The sequence below is a fragment of the Sinocyclocheilus rhinocerous genome, unplaced genomic scaffold, assembly GCF_001515625.1.
Source record: "Sinocyclocheilus rhinocerous isolate Xijiao unplaced genomic scaffold, SAMN03320098_v1.1 scaffold140, whole genome shotgun sequence".
Classification (NCBI taxonomy): Eukaryota; Metazoa; Chordata; class Actinopteri; order Cypriniformes; family Cyprinidae; genus Sinocyclocheilus; species Sinocyclocheilus rhinocerous.
In genome coordinates, this window is record NW_015642053.1 from 2,002,171 (window position 1) to 2,021,582 (window position 19,412).

Genomic DNA, 19,412 nt, shown 5'->3' on the forward strand with positions numbered 1-19,412 from the left:
TACATTTTCAAGTTAGTCATACAAGCCACTGAATATTGATTACTGTTTCCTTACATTACATGTAAGGTCATAGTGTGAACTTGCATCAGAGATCATGAGACTTATAATATATTTTACTCTTTGGAAGGACTTTGGGCCGTTTGTGTGCTGAGAGAATTCATGAGATTGTGAAATTCAATCTATGGCTCTAAAAAATGGCACCCATTGTTTCCTATTACTCAACCTCTATAAGAAAACGAAATACAATTTCATTTCAAATTAAATAAAAAGCATGGTGGTTTTCATAAAAATGTTTTTTTATCAATTTCTTGTAAAAAAAACAAAAAAACAATACACAATGCAAAAAAAAAACAAAATTTTTTTAATGCAGTTATGTTTATTCTCTGATTCATGTGGCGTGTTTGGTCTCTCTAGTGCGTCATGGGCTGTTTAAGAGTGTGTACACATGTAAGAAATGTCAGAGTTAGGTGAGGTGAGCTCCACCTGCCCGCCTGCCTGCCCTTTCTCTCTCATTCCTGCAAAGACCCACCTAAGCACCACTTCTTTTGTGTTTGGATTTCAACTCATTTCATCAGTTAAAGAGCACTTTTCATGGGGACAGCTATGTTTGTTTTAATATCATCCTAGGTAGGTAGTGTTTAATATTTATCCATATTACACATGCTAATAGCAAACAGACAGATTAATGATACAGAGAGAAATTAGGGCGGAAAATAAGAAATAGATTATATCAGTTATGTAAGACTTTAAGATTTGTTTAATGCGGTGTAATGTGTTGGAAAAAGCTTTTAAATTCTAAAAGGTTCTGGCTTTTTTGGGGGGGGCTTTTTTAATACATAGTGCAGTTGCATCTATAATCTCATCTTTTGCCACAATAACACAAGGAAATTTGATGAATAATAATAATAATAAGTACTATTACAATTCACAAAACTATTCACTTACCTCTGTACCTGTTTAAATGACCACATCCATACATTTATAGCATATGTGTTTGTTTATGTTTATTTGTTTTTTTTTCTCTCCTTTTCTTCTCCTATATGTGTGTATATATCTGTCACTGCTCTCAGCTGTTGTGTAGGTCATTACATCAAGTTGTTGCTGTTAATCTGTTTCATTCTGCTCAATAATAATAATAAAACATATTTACTGACAGATAACTCGAGACTTACTGATATAATTATAATTAAACTTTATTTGGAGTACTACTGGTACACAATGCACATTTTTTAATATTAAGTCTTAAAATGTGTTTTAATGTCACTTTTGATGATGATTGTATGATCTTTGAATAATATTGGTCTTTAAATGCAAAATATTTAAAGTGTACCTGAAGTATACTTGCAATAGTTCCACTTTAGCACAATCAAATATACTAAGTATATCTTTAGTTGGACTTCAGCACTACTTCTGCACAATTAAAGTGCATTAAGTACAAAATTAGTTGTTCCAATTTAGCAGACTTTAAGTATACCAGTTTAGTATACTAAAAGTACAATTGCAGGGTATTTTATTAAGTACATAAATATGTAATTGTGTTTGTAGTATACTTAGCATGAAATAAATGTATTTCAAATACATTTAAGTATATTTATTTTTCTGGACATTTAATGACTGCTTTTCCCTCAGGTCTGTTAAAAAGAAGATGAATAAAAATGTTAGTTTTGTAAACAAATTCATTCAAATACAAATTTATATTTATGGACAAAAATATGTTCATCAGAATCAATCTAAACCTTTGACTGGTAGTGAGTTATATTTAAATGATCCACTAAGTTATATAACATTGCTTTCAGTTCTGTTTCCTTGTTACCCCTCATTGTTTTATACAGTTTGGACTATGTCCTCACTCTGCTGTCAAATCACTTTGTAGTAATTGTTATGCATTTGTGGTAAGACTGGTTTGTGACGTGATCCTCATTCAGTGGGTTTAACAGCTTTGTGTATATTTTGTATGATAGTATTTTTGCTTGTCCAATAAAAGCTAAATTGTTTAATATAAAAATAGTTCACTGGAACAGGCAAACAGCAGGTATCTGGTGGCCATACTCCAGAATACTCTCAGATTTGTTTCTACAGTATGTTTTCTGGCAACAATGATACACAGAACAGAAAAGGCCAATCAAACACAATGATAATACTAAATGATAAGATAAAAAATGGGTTTGGTGACTCAAATTTCATGTAATTCTTTTGTTTGGGGAGGAGCAAGTCAAGGGAGGGTCTTCCTAGGATATAAAAGAAGGCCAGCTGCTAAGAATAGTCCTGTTTACCTTTGCATACGATGCCATGGACAGGTAATAGCATAAATGAGTGGAATAGCTTTACAAAATAAATGTCCAATGGTTCAGTCAAGAAGGAATGAAACACTACAATATGCAAATGGCCAGAGAGTGGCTTAATGTTAAACTTTTTTTTTTTTAACGTCAGATTGTGTTTTTGATTGTATTTTGATTTGATCAGGAACATACTGATAGAACAAGAGTGAAGCAAGCAGCAAAACCTACATCTTCCTCTTCAGAGATGGTGAGACACTCTGAATCTTTTCATTTTTATAGATTTTTTTATTTTCTTTTGTTTTGACTTGTGTGCTCAAGGTCTCTGAGCATCTGATTTTTATGGACTTGGACATAATTTAACCGGTCACTTCAGAGTTAAACATTGATTTTGAACAACACAAAAGAATGAAATACTATATTTTACCTGAAGGATGTGGGAATATTGGAGATCCCGGCAGACCTGTCGGCCAGATTACGCAGTGCAGCGGGTGAGTTCCTTGATACTTGATAACCAATTAAAAGTACTGAGATTATACTTTAAACTGAAGTATAAGTACTGTGTAATTTTACTCAATTTAAAAATCTAAGTAATAGGTCAAACACACTTGAGTGAAAGTACTATAAAAGGGTTTCCATATTTATTTGTAAAAGTGCTTAAAAGTGAAATGTGAACTTTTTTTCTTAGCTTTTCAAAATTGACAGATAAAATCAAGAGATGGTGGACATTTTTTTTTGTCATCAAAGTAACTTTGATTAACAGCAACCTGTTCACAAATTTTTTTTCAATGGTTTGGCCATGTGAAACTGTTAAACTGAATTCAAGATCCTCAACGGTGTTTCCTTTATTATTATTTTTTAATTCACCAGCAGCTGATTTTGTTTAAATTTGACAAAACTCTACAGTTCAAAAAAGTCTGTAATGCTCACCAAAGCTGCTTTTATTTAATCAAAACTACTGTAAAAACAGGAATATTGTGAAATATTATTGCAGTTTAAAATAACTCTGGATTCTTTGATGGATATAAGCATCTTTTGTAACTGTCAATTTTGATTAATTGCATGTATCTTTGCTGAATAAAAGTATTCAGTTTTAGAATGACTGACATTGTTCACACTCAAATTAAGTCTTTTAAAGGGGTCATATGATGCGATTTCAATTTTTCCTTTCTCTTTGGAGTGTTACAAGCTCTTGGTGCATAAAGAAGATCTGTAAAGTTGCAAAGACTAAAGTCTCAAATCCAAAGAGATTTTCTTTATAACAATTAAGTCAACCACGCCTACCTAAAACGGCTCGTTCTAACACGCCCCACATGTCTACGTCACGATGTGAGAAGATTTGCATAACGCCGCCCAAACGTTCACGCAAAGAAAGAAGGCGTAACTTATATTCTCGCTGTAGTATTGTTGGTATTCGGCCAAATTCGCTGGATAGCTGGCCAATCAGAGCACACCTCGCTTTTTAGACCGATGAGCTTTGTAAAAATCGAAAGGCGTTTCAGAAAGGCGGGGCATAGAGGAGAAACAATAATGTACATTATATGGAAAATAATGTTTTTTTTTACCTTAAACCGCATAAACACATTGCATTACACCAAATACACCAAATAATGTTCTTTTTAGCAACGTCATATGACCCCTTTAAGTAATTGTATTGCTTTGGGTAAAAACTGCCCATATTTGTATTCACATTTACAATGATGGCTTTCAGGACGTCCTCAAGGGTCAGGAGTAACAGAAGTAGCTCTGCCACAGGTCAAAGCAGACCACAACCTCTCATTGCCCCAAGACATTGACAGACACCCTTTCTCCCAATATGCCAACACAGTCCTGAAGGTAGAACTTAAAAAACGTCCTACCTAGTTTTGTGGTCTTCCGCTTCACAAGCAATTTCCATACCTGTGAATCGATTTCATCCATTTTTTACAGCAGTTACCTGTTTTCCTTTCCATTAGGACGGATGGTGCCACCCGCAGGGTTTTCTGCTTCAGAAGCCTCTGACGTCTCTGGATCCTGATGATGCCCGCACAGCTCTAGAAATCTACAAACTGGTCAGTACAGAACCTAAAAACATAGTGACGTGTTTTGCGTAAATGGATATTTTACCACAGAAATTCAAAAAAAAAAAAAAATTACTGAAATGTTGGGTATGAAATCTTGGATTTTGAATGAATCCTTTCTCATCTACGTTCTCCTTTAGATCCTGCGTTTCACAGGTGACTCTGATCTGACAGGATGGCAAGAACAGATCTTAGGGAACTATATTGTGGAGAAGAGCCAATTACGGCCCAGCATCAGAGATGAGATTCTAGCACAACTGGTGTACCGCACTTGGGACGGGGATAATGAAGAGAGTGCCCTGCGGGGCTGGTTGCTCCTGGCCTGCTGTCTGAGTGCCTTCACACCCTCTCCTGCCTTGGAGAAACCCCTGCTCAAGTACGTCTTTAGCTATAGTATTACAAACTTAAAAGAGGGGTCTTTAGAACAGGAAGAGAGTGGACTGATATAACATTGCCATTGGTCGATTATTCAATTTTAAATTTTCTAAATAAACTATACAGATTGTTAAATTGCATATTGATCAATAGATAAATAAGGCCGGACAGAAGTTAGTGTTTCTGTACAGCTATTGGTTATCTTCAGAATTAAAAATAATATTTATTATGATTGTCAGGTATGTGTCCGACCGAGGTCCAGGGGAGTATCGCTCTCTGTGCCAGCACAAGCTCCTCACATCCCTCCAGCTCCCCTCCCCTGCCTGCAGACGACACCCTCCGAATCAGCTCGAGTGGACAGCCAATCAGAGAAAAGGAAAGATGGTGGTGGAGGTTAACACTTTCAATGGTGAGGGCTGTAGCTTTCTTAGAAAACTGAGCTGATGAGCTGTACCTGATTATCAGCAAAAAATATTGGATTCCCAGTTTCACTGTTCATTCCAAGAGAATCAATTATTCTTAATATGTTGGAGTATAAATGTTTTATTAAAGTATGGTGTTTATGTGATGTTGACCTTTTTTATTTTTCAGAGGAAAGGTTAACTGTGGAGGTGGAGTCTTGGACCACAGGAGAACAGTTGACCTCTTGGCTTATTAGCTACAGGTAGCTAATAGATAAATATGTTTGTTTTTGTGGATGAATCTCGAAAAAAAAAATCATCCAGGTTATATTTATCTTAAAATATTTTTAACATGAAAAAAATCTTGTTCATGAAAACTGTTCATGAAAGTTTTTTTCATTTCTATAATGCAACAAAATTATATGTATGTGTGTATGCATTTATTTATTTAAAATAGCATTAATAAAAAGTTCCTTTCTAGCTTTCTAGGTTATTTTGTGACATATTTGACCCCAAAATCTATAGAAAAAAGGAAAAATATTTATACTATACTATTTAAATTAAATGATTATATATTAAATCATTGTGTTTTATATATATATATATATATATATATATATATATATATGTATATATATATATTCTCCATGTAAAATTGTATGTGAACCTAAAATCAAGATGCTGAAAGGCATTCCTCGACTTGACTTGACTTAAGATCGTTTAATATTTAATATCATTTAGTTAATTAAATTATAATGTACTATAAAAATTTTATATGTTTAATAATTACTATAAACTTACATGTAATTATATACTAAATAATTATTTATTTGGTAAATTGTCATTTAAATCAATTGAACTAATATACATTTAAATGAAGTGCAATATTTAATAGTAATTGATTTTATTTTAAAATTGCAATATATACAACAGAATTATTTAATATGTAATTCATTTAGTTGTTTAGTTCTATTTAGTTATTTTTGTGAGATTCACCAATACTTCTTAATGTCATGTTTTTTTTTTCTCTCAGGGGTCTGAAAGAAGCTACACGGGGCTGGTCTGTGTCTCTGCTGGCTGGGGAGGGCTGGACCGACCTGGCTGGCTGTGATTTTGTAATGGATCTCTTGGCTGGAGTTGAGGCTGATGTGCCTCTGGGTCACCCATCCACTCAAACCGATTACCTCTTTAGCAACACAGGCAACAGGTATGCCTCTATAGAGCTCAGTGCTGACAGTTCATTCAAAAGGAAACTGTGAAATTACTGCTTAAGTCCTTCTTTTTTAATCCATTATGTCTTTTTTTTTCAGTATGGTAACCACCGACCTGGATGACTTTATACCACCTGCTCCCTCTATGCAAGCCCCTGGTTTCCCCTCCTTTGAAGCATCCCAATGGGACACCTATGAACCCTCTTCCACATCCCAGGGTGAGTGTCCAACCATTACTAGGAAACAGACAGTAAATTCTGAGTCATGATCTGTTGCATAGCTTTGCAGAGGGACGATAAAAGAAATCAAAGTGAATGAAAGCTACAGTATGAGGGTTGGGAAGCGGCTCACCCTGTAGAGTAAATAAAATGATGGTTTCACTCTGACTTTATAAAAGACACTCCTGAAACAATCTTTCTTTCAGGATCTCGAGGTCGACAGATGGATGCTTACGTTGATGACCTCTTTGATTCTGTGTTTGATCAGGGTCCTCCGGTCAGTATCATCCAGTTCAAATATATAAACATTATTGTGCAGTTTATAGTCAAACTGGCAGCTACTTTAAATTCACCATTAATAATAAAGTCATTATTTTACAGCAACATATCTGTTTAAAGCAATATATCTGTTGATTTTTAGTGAATTATAAATGAAAAGTGTGCTTGTGCTGCCTTTCTTTAAAATAAATGCCACTGTAGATTTTTTTGATATTTATACATTTATTTTAATATATTGTTTTACATTTATAGAGATGGAACACGAGTCATCACTCAAACTCATGTCACCTGCAAGAGCAGCACAGCTCAACATGTCAGAGCACATGTGCTTATCACTAGGCTACACAGATATACTGTTAACATTTATTAAGCCAGTAAAGATTGCATAGCTTTGGCACTTATTAACTCTGAGATCTACTTGTATTGCCTTTTATCTCTGAGGGCTGGCCTGAGGTCTTACTATCTGCATTTTTATTTGTTTTTTATTGATAGGACTTTGAACGGATGGCCATGCTGAATCGTAGAATGAGAGGAGGCGGAGGTATGATGCCCAGCATGTACACCGGAGCAGGTACAGTTTGTATCTGTTTAATTTGTGTTAGTGATCGATCGATAGTGATCCAGATATTTAGAGAGCAGTGAAGCCAATATAATGCTGATAAAAATGATACAATTTGATGGTAACAAATAAGATTGCTGAATTTAAACACTTTATTTACACAATATTTATTAATTTATCCATTTAGAAGACTCGTTTATCCAAAGCAATTTACAAATGAGGAACATCACAAGCAATTTTTAATAGAGCCAACAATGCTCATAGTATACAATGACAGTTTTAATAGAACAATTTAAATTAAAAATAAATATATGAATGAATATATATAATATAATTTAGTTTACATTTTAGTTAATGTAATTTATTTACATTTTAACATCTAATCGTTTTAATATTAATTATTGTTTTATTTTTTTATTTAATTTTAATATTTAAAATAAGACCTGACATTTATTTTGGACCTGACATTAGAATTTATTTTGTAACTGGACTGTCTACTCCCCTTATCATTTAGGAATGCCAATGAATCCTGCCATGGCTGGCTATGCTTCCACACCAATGATGCCAAACATGATGCCTACTATGCCCATGATGCAACCCATGCAACGTAAGCATCCTGCTGATGTTGTGCTTCTCTGATAGCATAAACTGTTAAATTCTTACCCTCTTCCTACTGCTTGTTTCGGATGTAGCTATGATGATGCCAACTGCCATGCCACAAGCCATGCCTGCTGCAACTCCGGCTGTCAACTCACAGCAAATGGCTGCTCAGCAGCAGGCCTTTATCAATCAACAGGCTCTGCTTCTGGTGAGTAAAGCTTCTGGTATAACATTATTATGTTCTTACATTTGTAACATGAGTTCATTCAACGTAAAGTAGACAGATGAATCTATTTTTCCCTATAGGCTCAGCAGATGACAATGCAGGCGATGACACTGTCCCAGAAGCAACAGCAGGAAGAGATGCGAAAACGCGAGAAAGAGTCAAAAAGACAGTCACCACGTCAGCGGCGGCGCTCTCCTCCACGTGCACGTTCACCTTCACGCTCACCCTCACCCAAACCCCGAAGCCGCCCCCAGGAACAAAGAACCGTTCCTCAGACCCCCAAAAAAGCCCCAGAGGCCCTTCCAAAGCCCCGCGGTCCAGAGGTACAGGAACTGATCAGTGCCTGTGTTTTCTTTAACTGTATGTTTACACTTCAGATTTTTGCAATGACTTAATTTGTTCTTTAAGGCACAGCCTGAGGCAGAGGTGGATCTCAGGGCCCCAGAAGATCAAGGGTCCTTTCAGGAGAAGAGGACTTTTTTTCAAAAGATGGGTGAGTGGACACTGTCCAATCAGAATCCTTAAAATGGCTAAAATAAAACTGCATAAAAGATTTTCACTATCTTTATGCATCTCGGGAACTTCAGAAGCACGCCCAAAGTCTGCGCCAAAGGTTGCTAAGCCACTGATATACGCCTCTCCGCCGGAGGTGACCCAACCCAAATCACCTCCACCAGTACAGACTGAAGGTCAGACGTTTGTCACAACACCTAGGGCTAAGTTTTTGTGGTTCATTGTGGTCTTTATTTAAATTCATACTTAAGATTCTAATGTCTTCTTTAGTCTTCTAAGATTATATAATGTGTCTTGAAGTTTATAAACCCTTCTTCACACAGTGAAACCACTCCCAGAACCTCCTAACATCCAAACACCTGAACCAGAATCTCCAGAACCCACATCTCCTAAACCAGAACCTACTAGTAACATTAGAGAGATCATCAAGCGGTACCAGAGCCGGCCCTTTCCAGAACCTAAAGCCTTCGAGCCTGTCAGGTGGGCCAAGAATTGACATGAATTATTGTAAAGCAATAGCTTGCTCCACCTAGAGACCACTTTTCATGATCCATTGAATTCCCAATGGATCAAATCAAGTCCTGACCTTTTTTATTTTCTCGTGACATGTCCTGTGTCACTGAATGTGTGCACTACGGAAGTAAAGTGGGTTGCTAACTGTGATTCACATTGACTTAATGCAACCTCTGCTGTTATTGATCACTTGCATAATATTATGTTGCGTTGGCCTTTTCACTTGGAGTGATTCCCAGACTGTAAATGGAGGAATATTTGGACTTTGATCTTCACAGGGTTCCGGCCAAGCACTTTGTAAAGAAACATGACCCCAAAGAAGAGGCACTGGCCATTCTCAAAGCTCAGGGACCTGTCTCTAACCAGAAGGTAGATGATACCGACCTCAGTGACATGCCATAATCTAGTGTTTTAGACTTTTTGAGCTCAAAGTCAAGAATGCAGAAGTTCACCATGAATCTTTTTAAAAAAAATTTATTATTTGTGCTGCAGAAACAGTGGGAACAGAAGCCTCCACCCCCTCAGCCGCCTGAGTCCCGTGGCCCACGGGAAATCTCTAACGATATGAGGCAGAAGCAGCGTTCACTAGCTGATCTCTTCGGCTCGCAGCGTTCACATGCTTTGCCTCGAGCTCGTGAGCCCATCCCTCCTCCACCTCCCAGCATCCCCGACCCACCACCAATGCCTCCTTGTAAGTGATTCACATCTGATATATAGGGGTCATTTCGTCAAGTGTGATTGAAATCGTATTATTTCATTTTCTTTAATCATAATTAGCACAATTAACTGAACATGAGGTGAAATTAAAGGGGTCATATGATGCTGCTAAAAAGAACATTATTTTGTGTATTTGGTGTAATGAAATGTGTTTATGCGGTTTTCATTTTCTTTAATCATAATTAGCACAATTAACTGAACATGAGGTGAAATTAAATAATTCACTACTTTTTAGGTTTGAGCGGATGTTGTCATTTTTGTAATGCTGCCAGGTACTATGCATTAAAATGAAAAACTGACAATTCTCTTTCTTGGAATATATTCCAGGTGTTGAAAACTGGCAATTAATTAAGAAATTTTCAAAATTAATAAGAAATAATTAAGGTGTTTCATTTTTTCTTCCTGTAATCAAAATATTGTAGATGTTGAAAAACTAGTAATTTATTAAGATTATTATTTATTAACTTATTCACTTATTTTTCCTTTCTGCAATTAAAATTAAACTGTTTTTTTTTTGTCAATTGTATTTTAAGGTTTTTACATAGAAATATGTATTATGTTTATATGTATTTGAAACTAATAACATTTTTATATGTTTCAAATAAGATATGCTTAACAATTAAGAAATTTAAAAAAACATTCCAATATTTCTTAAAGTTTTTCATTCTGTCTAATAGAAAAACTGCAAAATTATTATTTATTTTTTTTCAAGCAAATGTGTTGTCTTGGGGTTATTTGGATAGATGGATCATAAAAACTTACATTTGTAACACAGGGGTATGCATATAAATTTAAAAGTTAGATATACATATGCAAATTTGAAGAAAGCTGTGAAGATTTTATTCTCTAAAATTCAAATATTAAGGTAATATAATTTATAATATCTCATCCTTTATGTGTTCCTAAAGATCAGTTCAACAAGATGGTTGAGGAGGAAAGTGTTCGCTCTCAATTGCACAGATTCTCTGCCAGCGTTTACTTTTCGTCCCCCAGTATGCCTGGCAAACTCTTCCTGCGCAAGGAGGTAACTAAGTCAAGAGAGTTTTATGTGACTTTGCATGACTCCCACAACGGGTATCATGGCTGCTTCTGGCTAACTGAAGTATGCTCAATGTATTTGTGTTTTCTTGTACGCAGCTATTTTATCCCAGGGAAAAATTCAACCACCCATACATTCTTAATTTACTCTGTGAGCAGGTCAGTAACAATCATAGCATTAGATTTATTCAACGATGCAAAGTTTCAAAATTAATGTATTTTATATTAGTTTGTGTACATTAAACTCTGGGCCACACATTATCTACTGTTTTTAAAAACTGCAGATCATGCGAGACACTTACTCGGATTCTTGTCTGAGGATTTCACGTGAGGAAAGGCGTAAAATGAAAGATCTTTTGGGTATGACAGATGCTGTTTTTTAATAATCTGTTACTATATACCAGTCTAATAATAATTCAGATAAACTATTATGGACAATTCAGCTAGTCTCTGTGTTTTTCTCTTACCAGCAAGCTTCCATATCGGAACCAGTATCAATTCACTAGATGACACCCTGAAGAAAAGAATTGTCATGGCAGCGAGAGACAACTGGTCTAATTACTTTGCACGTCTCTTTAATGTGAAGGTGAAATACTTGGCTTTGCTTACATAATGCGCATAAACATGCATACAGAAATTTGTTAAGCATGTGTGCTTCAACAGGTGGGGAATGGAGGAGATGCTCAGATTCTGGGAGTGTCACATAGAGGAATCAGAATGCTGAAAGTGGCCAGAGCTTCAGGCATAAACCCTAAACACCTCAGACTACTCCACAGCTACAGGTACAGAACATCTGAGTGGCTAAAAATGTTGTGTTAAACAGGCTAAAGCATGCTTTTAAAAAATTGTATTACCCTATTGTTCGAAAGTTTGGGGTCTGTAAGATTTTTTTTAATGTGAAAGAGAGTAAAAACAGTAATATTGTGAAATATTGTTACAATTTAAAATAATTGTTTTCTGTTTTAACACATTTGAAAAAATTAATTTTTTCCTGTAATGGCAAAGTTGAATTTTTAGTAGCCATTAGTCACATGATCCTTCAGAAAACAGCACCAAGTCAGCTAACTAATAGGCTGATTTGGTGCTTAAGAAATTTTTGTTTTATTATCAAAGTTGAAAATAGCTGTGTGGGTTAATATTTTTTTGGTGTATTACCCTATTGTTCGAAAGTTTGGGGTCTGTACGATTTTTTTTAATGTGAAAGAAAGTAAAAACAGTAATATTGTGAAATATTGTTACAATTTAAAATAATTGTTTTCTGTTTTAACACATTTGAAAAAATTAATTTTTTCCTGTAATGGCAAAGTTGAATTTTTAGTAGCCATTAGTCACATGATCCTTCAGAAAACAGCACCAAGTCAGCTAACTAATAGGCTGATTTGGTGCTTAAGAAATTTTTGTTTTATTATCAAAGTTGAAAATAGCTGTGTGGGTTAATATTTTTTTGGAAACCATGATACACTTTTTTTTTCAGGATTCTTTGATAAATAGAAAGTTCAAAAGCAACATTTATTAAATTTATTTTTGTAACATTACAAATGTCTTTGCTGTCAAGATCTATTGCTTGCTGAATAAAAGTATTATTTTCTTTTAAAAAAAATTATTGACCCCAAACAATTGAACAGTAGTATATAATATTCTATAGTGTTACAGTTTATATAACCATATGTTTATACTGTTCAGTTTTTCACAGGTGTTGTCAGTACAGCAACAAGGGGCTGATAAAGTCGGGATCTCTTTGAGTAATGAGGAGTTAGAACTTCACTCTCAACAGGCACCACAGATCGCTGCTGTGATTCATCTCTTCCTCATGGAGCTGATTACGGTGCCGTGATACTACCCTTAACACATGTAGCTTTCATTTTTCATTTAAAGTCACCATACCTGACCTTATTTACTTCCATGGTCTTATAAGGAATGGTTAATGCAGTACATTTTAACAAATAGAAATTGCTCAGTCTCTGAAACAACTCAGGCTCTCTTTTTCAATTTCTCAACCCTTCTCCTTCAACCACCTCCATCCTAATATGCAAAACCTTTTTTTCACAATTGAAACCCTTGCCAAAGGATTAAATCCCACCACATGTTTTAATGTAATATCCCTTTTCTTTCACTATATAACAAGTAAAATGGGTTGTGGTTTCATGTTGACTTTAACCATGACGTTAACTATTATTGTGCATAGTTTTCATTTCAAAATTCGCAAAAACAATGATAAATGTGCATCTTACCTCCATTTGCAGAACTCAGACTATGTGACTGCTGTGAAAAGCTATGTGACAGATGACAGGAGCTTGCTGAGCTTTCACAGAGGCGATGTCATCAAAATCCTCAACATGGACGGCCTCAAGGACGGTGAGAAGAGAATTTGAGAAAACCATTTCAGATTGTGGATCTCCTTAAACTTTACCTTAAAAACGAATATGTGTAATTTCTATGCCATTAGCGACAAAATCATAAAAACATGTTCAAAATTGAAAAAAAACAAAAAAAACATTAGTTAAGCAAAAAGTCAACATGTCTGACCATTAAAAACAGGCTTTCCAATTTGTTAATACACTGAGGATACGATTAGATTCATTTCTGCTGTTTACAGATGTTAGGCCTGTCAGCAGTGACACGGCACAAGTGTTATTTCCCAGGACACATATTTTTTAGGAAGTAGGAACATTTAATGCATGATATTAAAAAAAAAAAAAAAAAAAAAGTTTGACATGTTTGTATATCAAATATCACATGTGTATATGAATAAGTAATACATCATAACACCTAAAAGGGATTTACTATAGTTTTTTTTTTTTTTTTATCTTTGCAGGATGGATGTTTGGTTCCAGTGGGGGCCGTTCTGGACTCTTCCCAGTGGATGTCACTCAGCCTTGTGCCCCACCAGACTACCACAGCAGCAACATGGAGCGGCAGCTTGAACGGAAAAAGAGTATGAGACTCACTGGCTCTTCCACCAATGTACCAGCCAATGGCCCCGTCACCTACACGCCTGTCAATGGCCCTGTGACCAACATACCTGCTAATAGCTTTGTCTCCAACACCCCTGTTGCACGCTCAGTGGCTAGCAGTGTATACAGTGCTGACGTGGGGTCCATCCAGAGATCTGAATCAGATCATCAGCAGTATATCATGACTGAGTTTGCCAGGAAGTTCTTCACAGATGCTATCAGCAGGTGAAATCTTCTGGAAAGCAAAGGAGTTTGCATCATACTTCACAAACGCCACTTGACATTGATTTATTTCTCTTATTTTTCAGACAAAACAAAGACAAAAGTCTTAATGAGATGGTGGAATACACTCCAGTACGTATGCATCTCTTAGTCTCTCACTCGATGCATGCTGGGATTTTATACGTTTTTTTGATTGTTTTTGTTTGCTGTGTTTTCGTTTATTAGAATCCTATTCAGGAACCACTGATCCTTTTCTCAGACAATGATCTCAATCGTCTTGGTGCTCAAAACTTCATGGGTAAGTTAACAAATGTACTGAAAAACAGATTAACTGTAAGTTCACCCATTATAAACAGCCAAAAATTTGGGTTCCCTGGGATAATGTAAATCAGAAGCCCAGTAAGAAGCAAAGAGGTCTTTTATGTGTACAAGTTTGGTAAGGTGGTAAAAGTTTTACCACCCTGAAAGGGTTTTTTTTTTTTGCGATAATGACAGACTAAAAAAAATGGTATGATGAAAATGTCATGACAACATCATGACATCAAAATAAGTTAAGCAATTTTCAACTTTTTTAAAAATAAGTTATACAAGATTCAACTCATGTTTTAAGTCAGTTTAATGTAATTCAAGTTAAAATGACTTATAAAGCTAAGTTGATTGTACTTAAAAAATTTAAGGCAGCAACTTTTTTTTCATAGTGTATAACTACATTATCCCACTTAAAAATACATTGCATACATAAATTATAAATAAAATGGATTTATATGTAATTTAAAATGACAAAATAAATTAAATGAATTAATCATCGACTTAATGATTGATCTTAAATTAAGAGAGTTTGGAGGAATTAAAAAGCCTTAAAAAATAATATGGCTATATATAAAATTGTTTGCCTGGGGAAAGTGGTCATTATATTTAGTTGTCGATATACCAAAATATTTGATCACAGATTGACCAATCAGAATGAAGTATTCCAATCTGATTCCATTCCATTCGAAGTTTTTGACACAGCAGTCTCTTTGTAGTTTTGATGCAGTTTATGATGGATCAGCCTATGAAGAAAAATCAGACAGAGAGTGACTGTGTTAACTCCATTTTGCAGGTAAGCGTTCCCTCCAAATGTACAGCATATTTTATTTTGAGAGGTATTGTGAATTTTTACATCTGTTTCATGACAGTTTGTTTTGGTTTAGTTGGGAAAAGAGAAGGAGTTCCTCAGAGATGAGATCTACTGTCAGGTCATCAAGCAGACCACAAAAAACCCAGTGAAGTGAGTAAATAATATGTGTACACTACCATTCAAAAGGTTGTGGTCAGTAAGTTGTCTTTTATACTTGGAAGAGACTGTGAAGACATTCATAATGTTACAAAACATTTCCAGCCCTGAATTTTTGAATGTGCATTTTATTTGCTGATTTTATAGGGAGAACTGTACCCGTGGCTGGCGTTTGTTCAATCTGGTGACTGGATTCTTCCCCTGTTCCAACACTCTCCTGCCATATTGCACCCGCCACCTGGAGGCCATCTTTCAGGGTGCCAACCACCCGTTTCAAGGTACAGTATTCACGTGTGGATTTTGCTATACTATATGATTAGAAAGTTATTTGTATCAAGAATAGCTGTTTTTGTGTTTGTACTGGGTTATGTGAATATAATATTTGTTTACAGAACTGGCTAGTGTGTGCTTGAAGAATCTCAGAAGATCACTCAGTTTCGGAGGACGCAGACACATCCCTTCACATTCAGAGATGGAGGCCATTTTGGTAAGTGAAGACACGTGAGAAAAGAAAATGTTAAACAGAGCAGGCGAAAGTATGTGAAATTGTTTTCTTTGCTCTGCAGGCTGGGAGGAACTCCCGTCGGCTGCCCATAAAGCTGCCTGGTGGACACGAATTTACCTGCAAGATTCGCAGCTTTAGTGTAAGTGAGGGCCGCTCTTTCTATTTTCATTCTGTTCAGATAATGTGTTGTTTACATGTAGTGCTTTTATGCTTTTCTGCAGGTCGCATTTGAGGTGGTACAAGACTTTTGCACTGAGATGGGCGTCTTAAATCCAGCAGAAGTGAAGGAATTCTCCATCCATGCCACTAAGAAGGGGGGTAAGATATCTTTAGTCACTCTTATGCACACTTGAACACACATTCACACATCAGACAATGCTTTCACACTGTCTTTACCACAAATCCCTCTCTTTAGGTGATGTGACACGACCAATTCACTCCGATGAGTATCTTTTTGACTTCCTGCTGGATGATGGCTCCATCTCCCTCTCCTTTCATCGAATAATCTGGAAACAGCCCTTGCGGTTCAGCAATGATCTTTATCTGAAGTTCCACTACCAGCTGGTACAAAAACAGTCACTTTTGAATTCATTATTATGTAAAATATTAAAGTAATAACACAACCCCTGTTTTACATGAATGAATATCCAAGATTCCAAGATATATATCTTGAAATGTACTTTATACACTACCGTTGAAATTAAATTTATACATTACTATTCTAAAGTTTGGTGTATAATGCTAAAAAATATTTAAAAACAATTATTTTAAAGAAATGCAACAGTTTATTCATCAGATAATCCTGAAAAAACATAGTTTCCAATTCTATGAAAATATTAATTGTCTCAGCTATTGTTAAAGGCACAATATGTAATTTTTTAAAAATTAAAATATCCAAAAACCACTAGAACAGTTTTATATATTTTGCTGACTTGTGTACTTACATTATCCCAAATGTTTCGAAGAATGTTTAAATCCAGAGAAATATGCAATTTTAACTAGTGACAGGGACCGTTTCCATAGTGTATAGTGTCACCTGCCGATGACATCATGCACCCTCGATTTCCGAGGAACATGGAAACACCAAAGACGCTTTAAAGGGGTCATATGATGCGATTTCATTTATTCATCAGATAATCCTGAAAAAACATAGTTTTCAATTCTATGAAAATATTAATTGTCTCAGCTATTGTTAAAGGCACAATATGTAATTTTTTTTAAATTAAAATATCCAAAAACCACTAGAACAGTTTTATATATTTTGCTGACTTGTGTACTTACATTATCCCAAATGTTTCGAAGAATGTTTAAATCCAGAGAAATATGCAATTTTAACTAGTGACAGGGACCGTTTCCATAGTGTATAGTGTCACCTGCCGATGACATCATGCACCCTCGATTTCCGAGGAACATGGAAACACCAAAGACGCTTTAATATGCTACGCATTTTATTAGACAGGTGACGACTGCACAGAGTAGCATTATAACAGAACTTTCAAATGTATCTAGTATGATAAAACATCACTGCTTTACCCCACATCCGCACAAACGGAGGAAGCGGAAACGGAAACGGTCGACTGTGGCATAATAAAAGCTCCGCTGCTTTCGAGCCGTGTGTCGCGCTGTTCAGCGGCCTCGTTTCGCTTTGACGGCTTTCCGCCTCACCCTGCTTCATTCTACAACGTTAATAAATCTTTAATACATTAGCTCATCCATGAACATGATTTCTGCCCGAGTCCCGTCAGATTGCTTCGGCTGTGGGGATGAAGACCACAACTCCCATGTTTCCACACTCAGTCACCGCGTCATCAGACTACGCCTTTGTTTCTTTGTTTGTTTTGAATACGCGCCCTCTAGTGGCAAAAACGTACATATTGTGCCTTTAATGAGAAATGTTTCCTGAGCACCAAATCAGCATATTACACTTAAGACTGGCATAATGACGGCTGAAAATTCAGCTTTGCCATCACAAAAATAAATCACATTTTTAAATAGATTAAAATAAAAACGTTATTTTCAGTTGTAGCAATATTTCACAATATTAATATTTTTATTGTATTTTTGATTAAATAAATGCAGCCTTGGTGAGCATAAGAAACTTACTCATTGAAAAATCTTACCAACCTCAAACTTTTTTATATCTTTAATTTTTATGTACTGTATGATGGATCTTATGTTTTTCAGCTTGTGGCTAACTATCTGGGAGGGAGGCTGTTGCTGCCCACGAACAGCGCTACAATCTACCAGCAGGTGGCAGAGTTGACCGCTCTTCAACACCTTGCACTTGGGCTGACTGATCTACCCTCAAAGTAATTTTATATATATCTCAAACATTTGATTTCTTATCCCTAAACCTTTCGGTGAAACTTTTCAGTCGTTTCAGCTGACAGTCAAATCATAGTTTTAAACCTGACACATCTTCACATGTAATCAATTTTCATCTTCAGCGCTGAGGTAAAGCAGTACCTTCCCCGGATGGATCAGCTCAACTCCAATGACGAAAGACTTCTTGCTACTATACGGGCACAGTTTTCTACCTTAGGCCCCCTCAGCCTTCTTGATGCCAAAGCTCGCTTTATCAGTGAGTGAACAAATCTGCTTAATGTTTCCAGATAGCTGTGAAACCATTTCATTTATTGACTTCACATCCTTATATCCATATAAACAAACACTTCAACTTTCCAGAAAGTGTCAGTGTGCTGCCTTTCTTTGGATTCGATGTATTCACTGCTCAGAAAGTAAGTCATCGCAGCTGTCCCTCTCCCTCTCTGGTCACAGTCAACCATGAAGTTATCAAAATCCTTGATCCCAAATCACAGGTATGACATCCTTGATCTGTCTCTCCAGTTCAGTTCCCATGATGTTTTGACCTTAATTGTGTGTTTTAACCATATCCGACCAAAACTAAACAATCACAAACTTTGCAGAACGCATGTTTGACAATGTCTATGGAGGATGTGCAGTCCTTGCGCTCAATCCGTCCCAAAAAAGACAAACTGCCATCAGTTGAGATCAGCTTTAGTGGCCGAACTCAGCCCAGGACTGTCAGCTTCAGTCTAAAGCAGGTTCGTATGTAGATGATATGTACAATATTGTCATTTTCAAGAGCTGGTCTTATTAATATTTGGTTATGGTTATTAATGAGATTGCTCTTGTATTGATCTCTCGTGTCTCCCAGGCGAAAGAACTGTGCCACACCATTGCTGTGATTATGGAAGAAGTGGTGAAACCCTCCTACAGCAGTTTGTCCAGTCGGTCCGGAACTCCACATTAAACAACCAACATATGCAAACTTCCCCTAATATCCCATGACTTACTCTAAAGTTCAAATGTGTCTCCTGCCATAAAATATTGCAGTCGTTTTATTTAAAAAAGATGTACAAATGTTTATGTAAAATCAAGGTTAATGCTTACAAAATGTTTAATTCAATATAGACAGGGGTTTTCAGGGCTGTAAAGATACTGCAGA

The 19,412-nt window shown here is 35.9% G+C and overlaps 1 protein-coding gene across 1 annotated transcript; it reads left to right on the top strand.

The window, feature by feature from the left end:
- Nucleotides 1-561: 561 nt before the first annotated feature.
- On the top strand, nucleotides 562-19,412 carry myo15b (myosin XVB). The gene is made up of 42 exons (XM_016572215.1): nucleotides 562-627; nucleotides 2,464-2,526; nucleotides 2,710-2,767; nucleotides 3,988-4,112; nucleotides 4,232-4,327; nucleotides 4,477-4,712; nucleotides 4,951-5,120; nucleotides 5,303-5,375; nucleotides 6,146-6,319; nucleotides 6,423-6,541; nucleotides 6,748-6,818; nucleotides 7,313-7,391; nucleotides 7,894-7,986; nucleotides 8,072-8,187; nucleotides 8,286-8,528; nucleotides 8,614-8,698; nucleotides 8,793-8,894; nucleotides 9,042-9,198; nucleotides 9,510-9,600; nucleotides 9,724-9,922; nucleotides 10,857-10,972; nucleotides 11,086-11,145; nucleotides 11,271-11,346; nucleotides 11,457-11,572; nucleotides 11,650-11,768; nucleotides 12,670-12,811; nucleotides 13,230-13,341; nucleotides 13,802-14,165; nucleotides 14,249-14,294; nucleotides 14,388-14,460; nucleotides 15,188-15,264; nucleotides 15,356-15,432; nucleotides 15,586-15,716; nucleotides 15,831-15,925; nucleotides 16,005-16,082; nucleotides 16,165-16,261; nucleotides 16,359-16,507; nucleotides 18,128-18,252; nucleotides 18,391-18,524; nucleotides 18,629-18,762; nucleotides 18,871-19,008; nucleotides 19,122-19,412. The coding sequence occupies exons 2-42, from the start codon at nucleotides 2,524-2,526 to the stop codon at nucleotides 19,215-19,217; spliced, it is 4,845 nt and encodes a 1,614-aa protein (XP_016427701.1). The 5' UTR covers nucleotides 562-627; nucleotides 2,464-2,523; the 3' UTR covers nucleotides 19,218-19,412.

Excerpts from the sequence above, each read along its gene's own strand:
- myo15b (XM_016572215.1), top strand. Across the intron at positions 5,376-6,145 it reads TCTTGGCTTATTAGCTACAG|GGGTCTGAAAGAAGCTACAC; the intron begins GTAGCTAATAGA and ends TTTTTCTCTCAG. Across the intron at positions 9,923-10,856 it reads CCCACCACCAATGCCTCCTT|ATCAGTTCAACAAGATGGTT; the intron begins GTAAGTGATTCA and ends GTGTTCCTAAAG.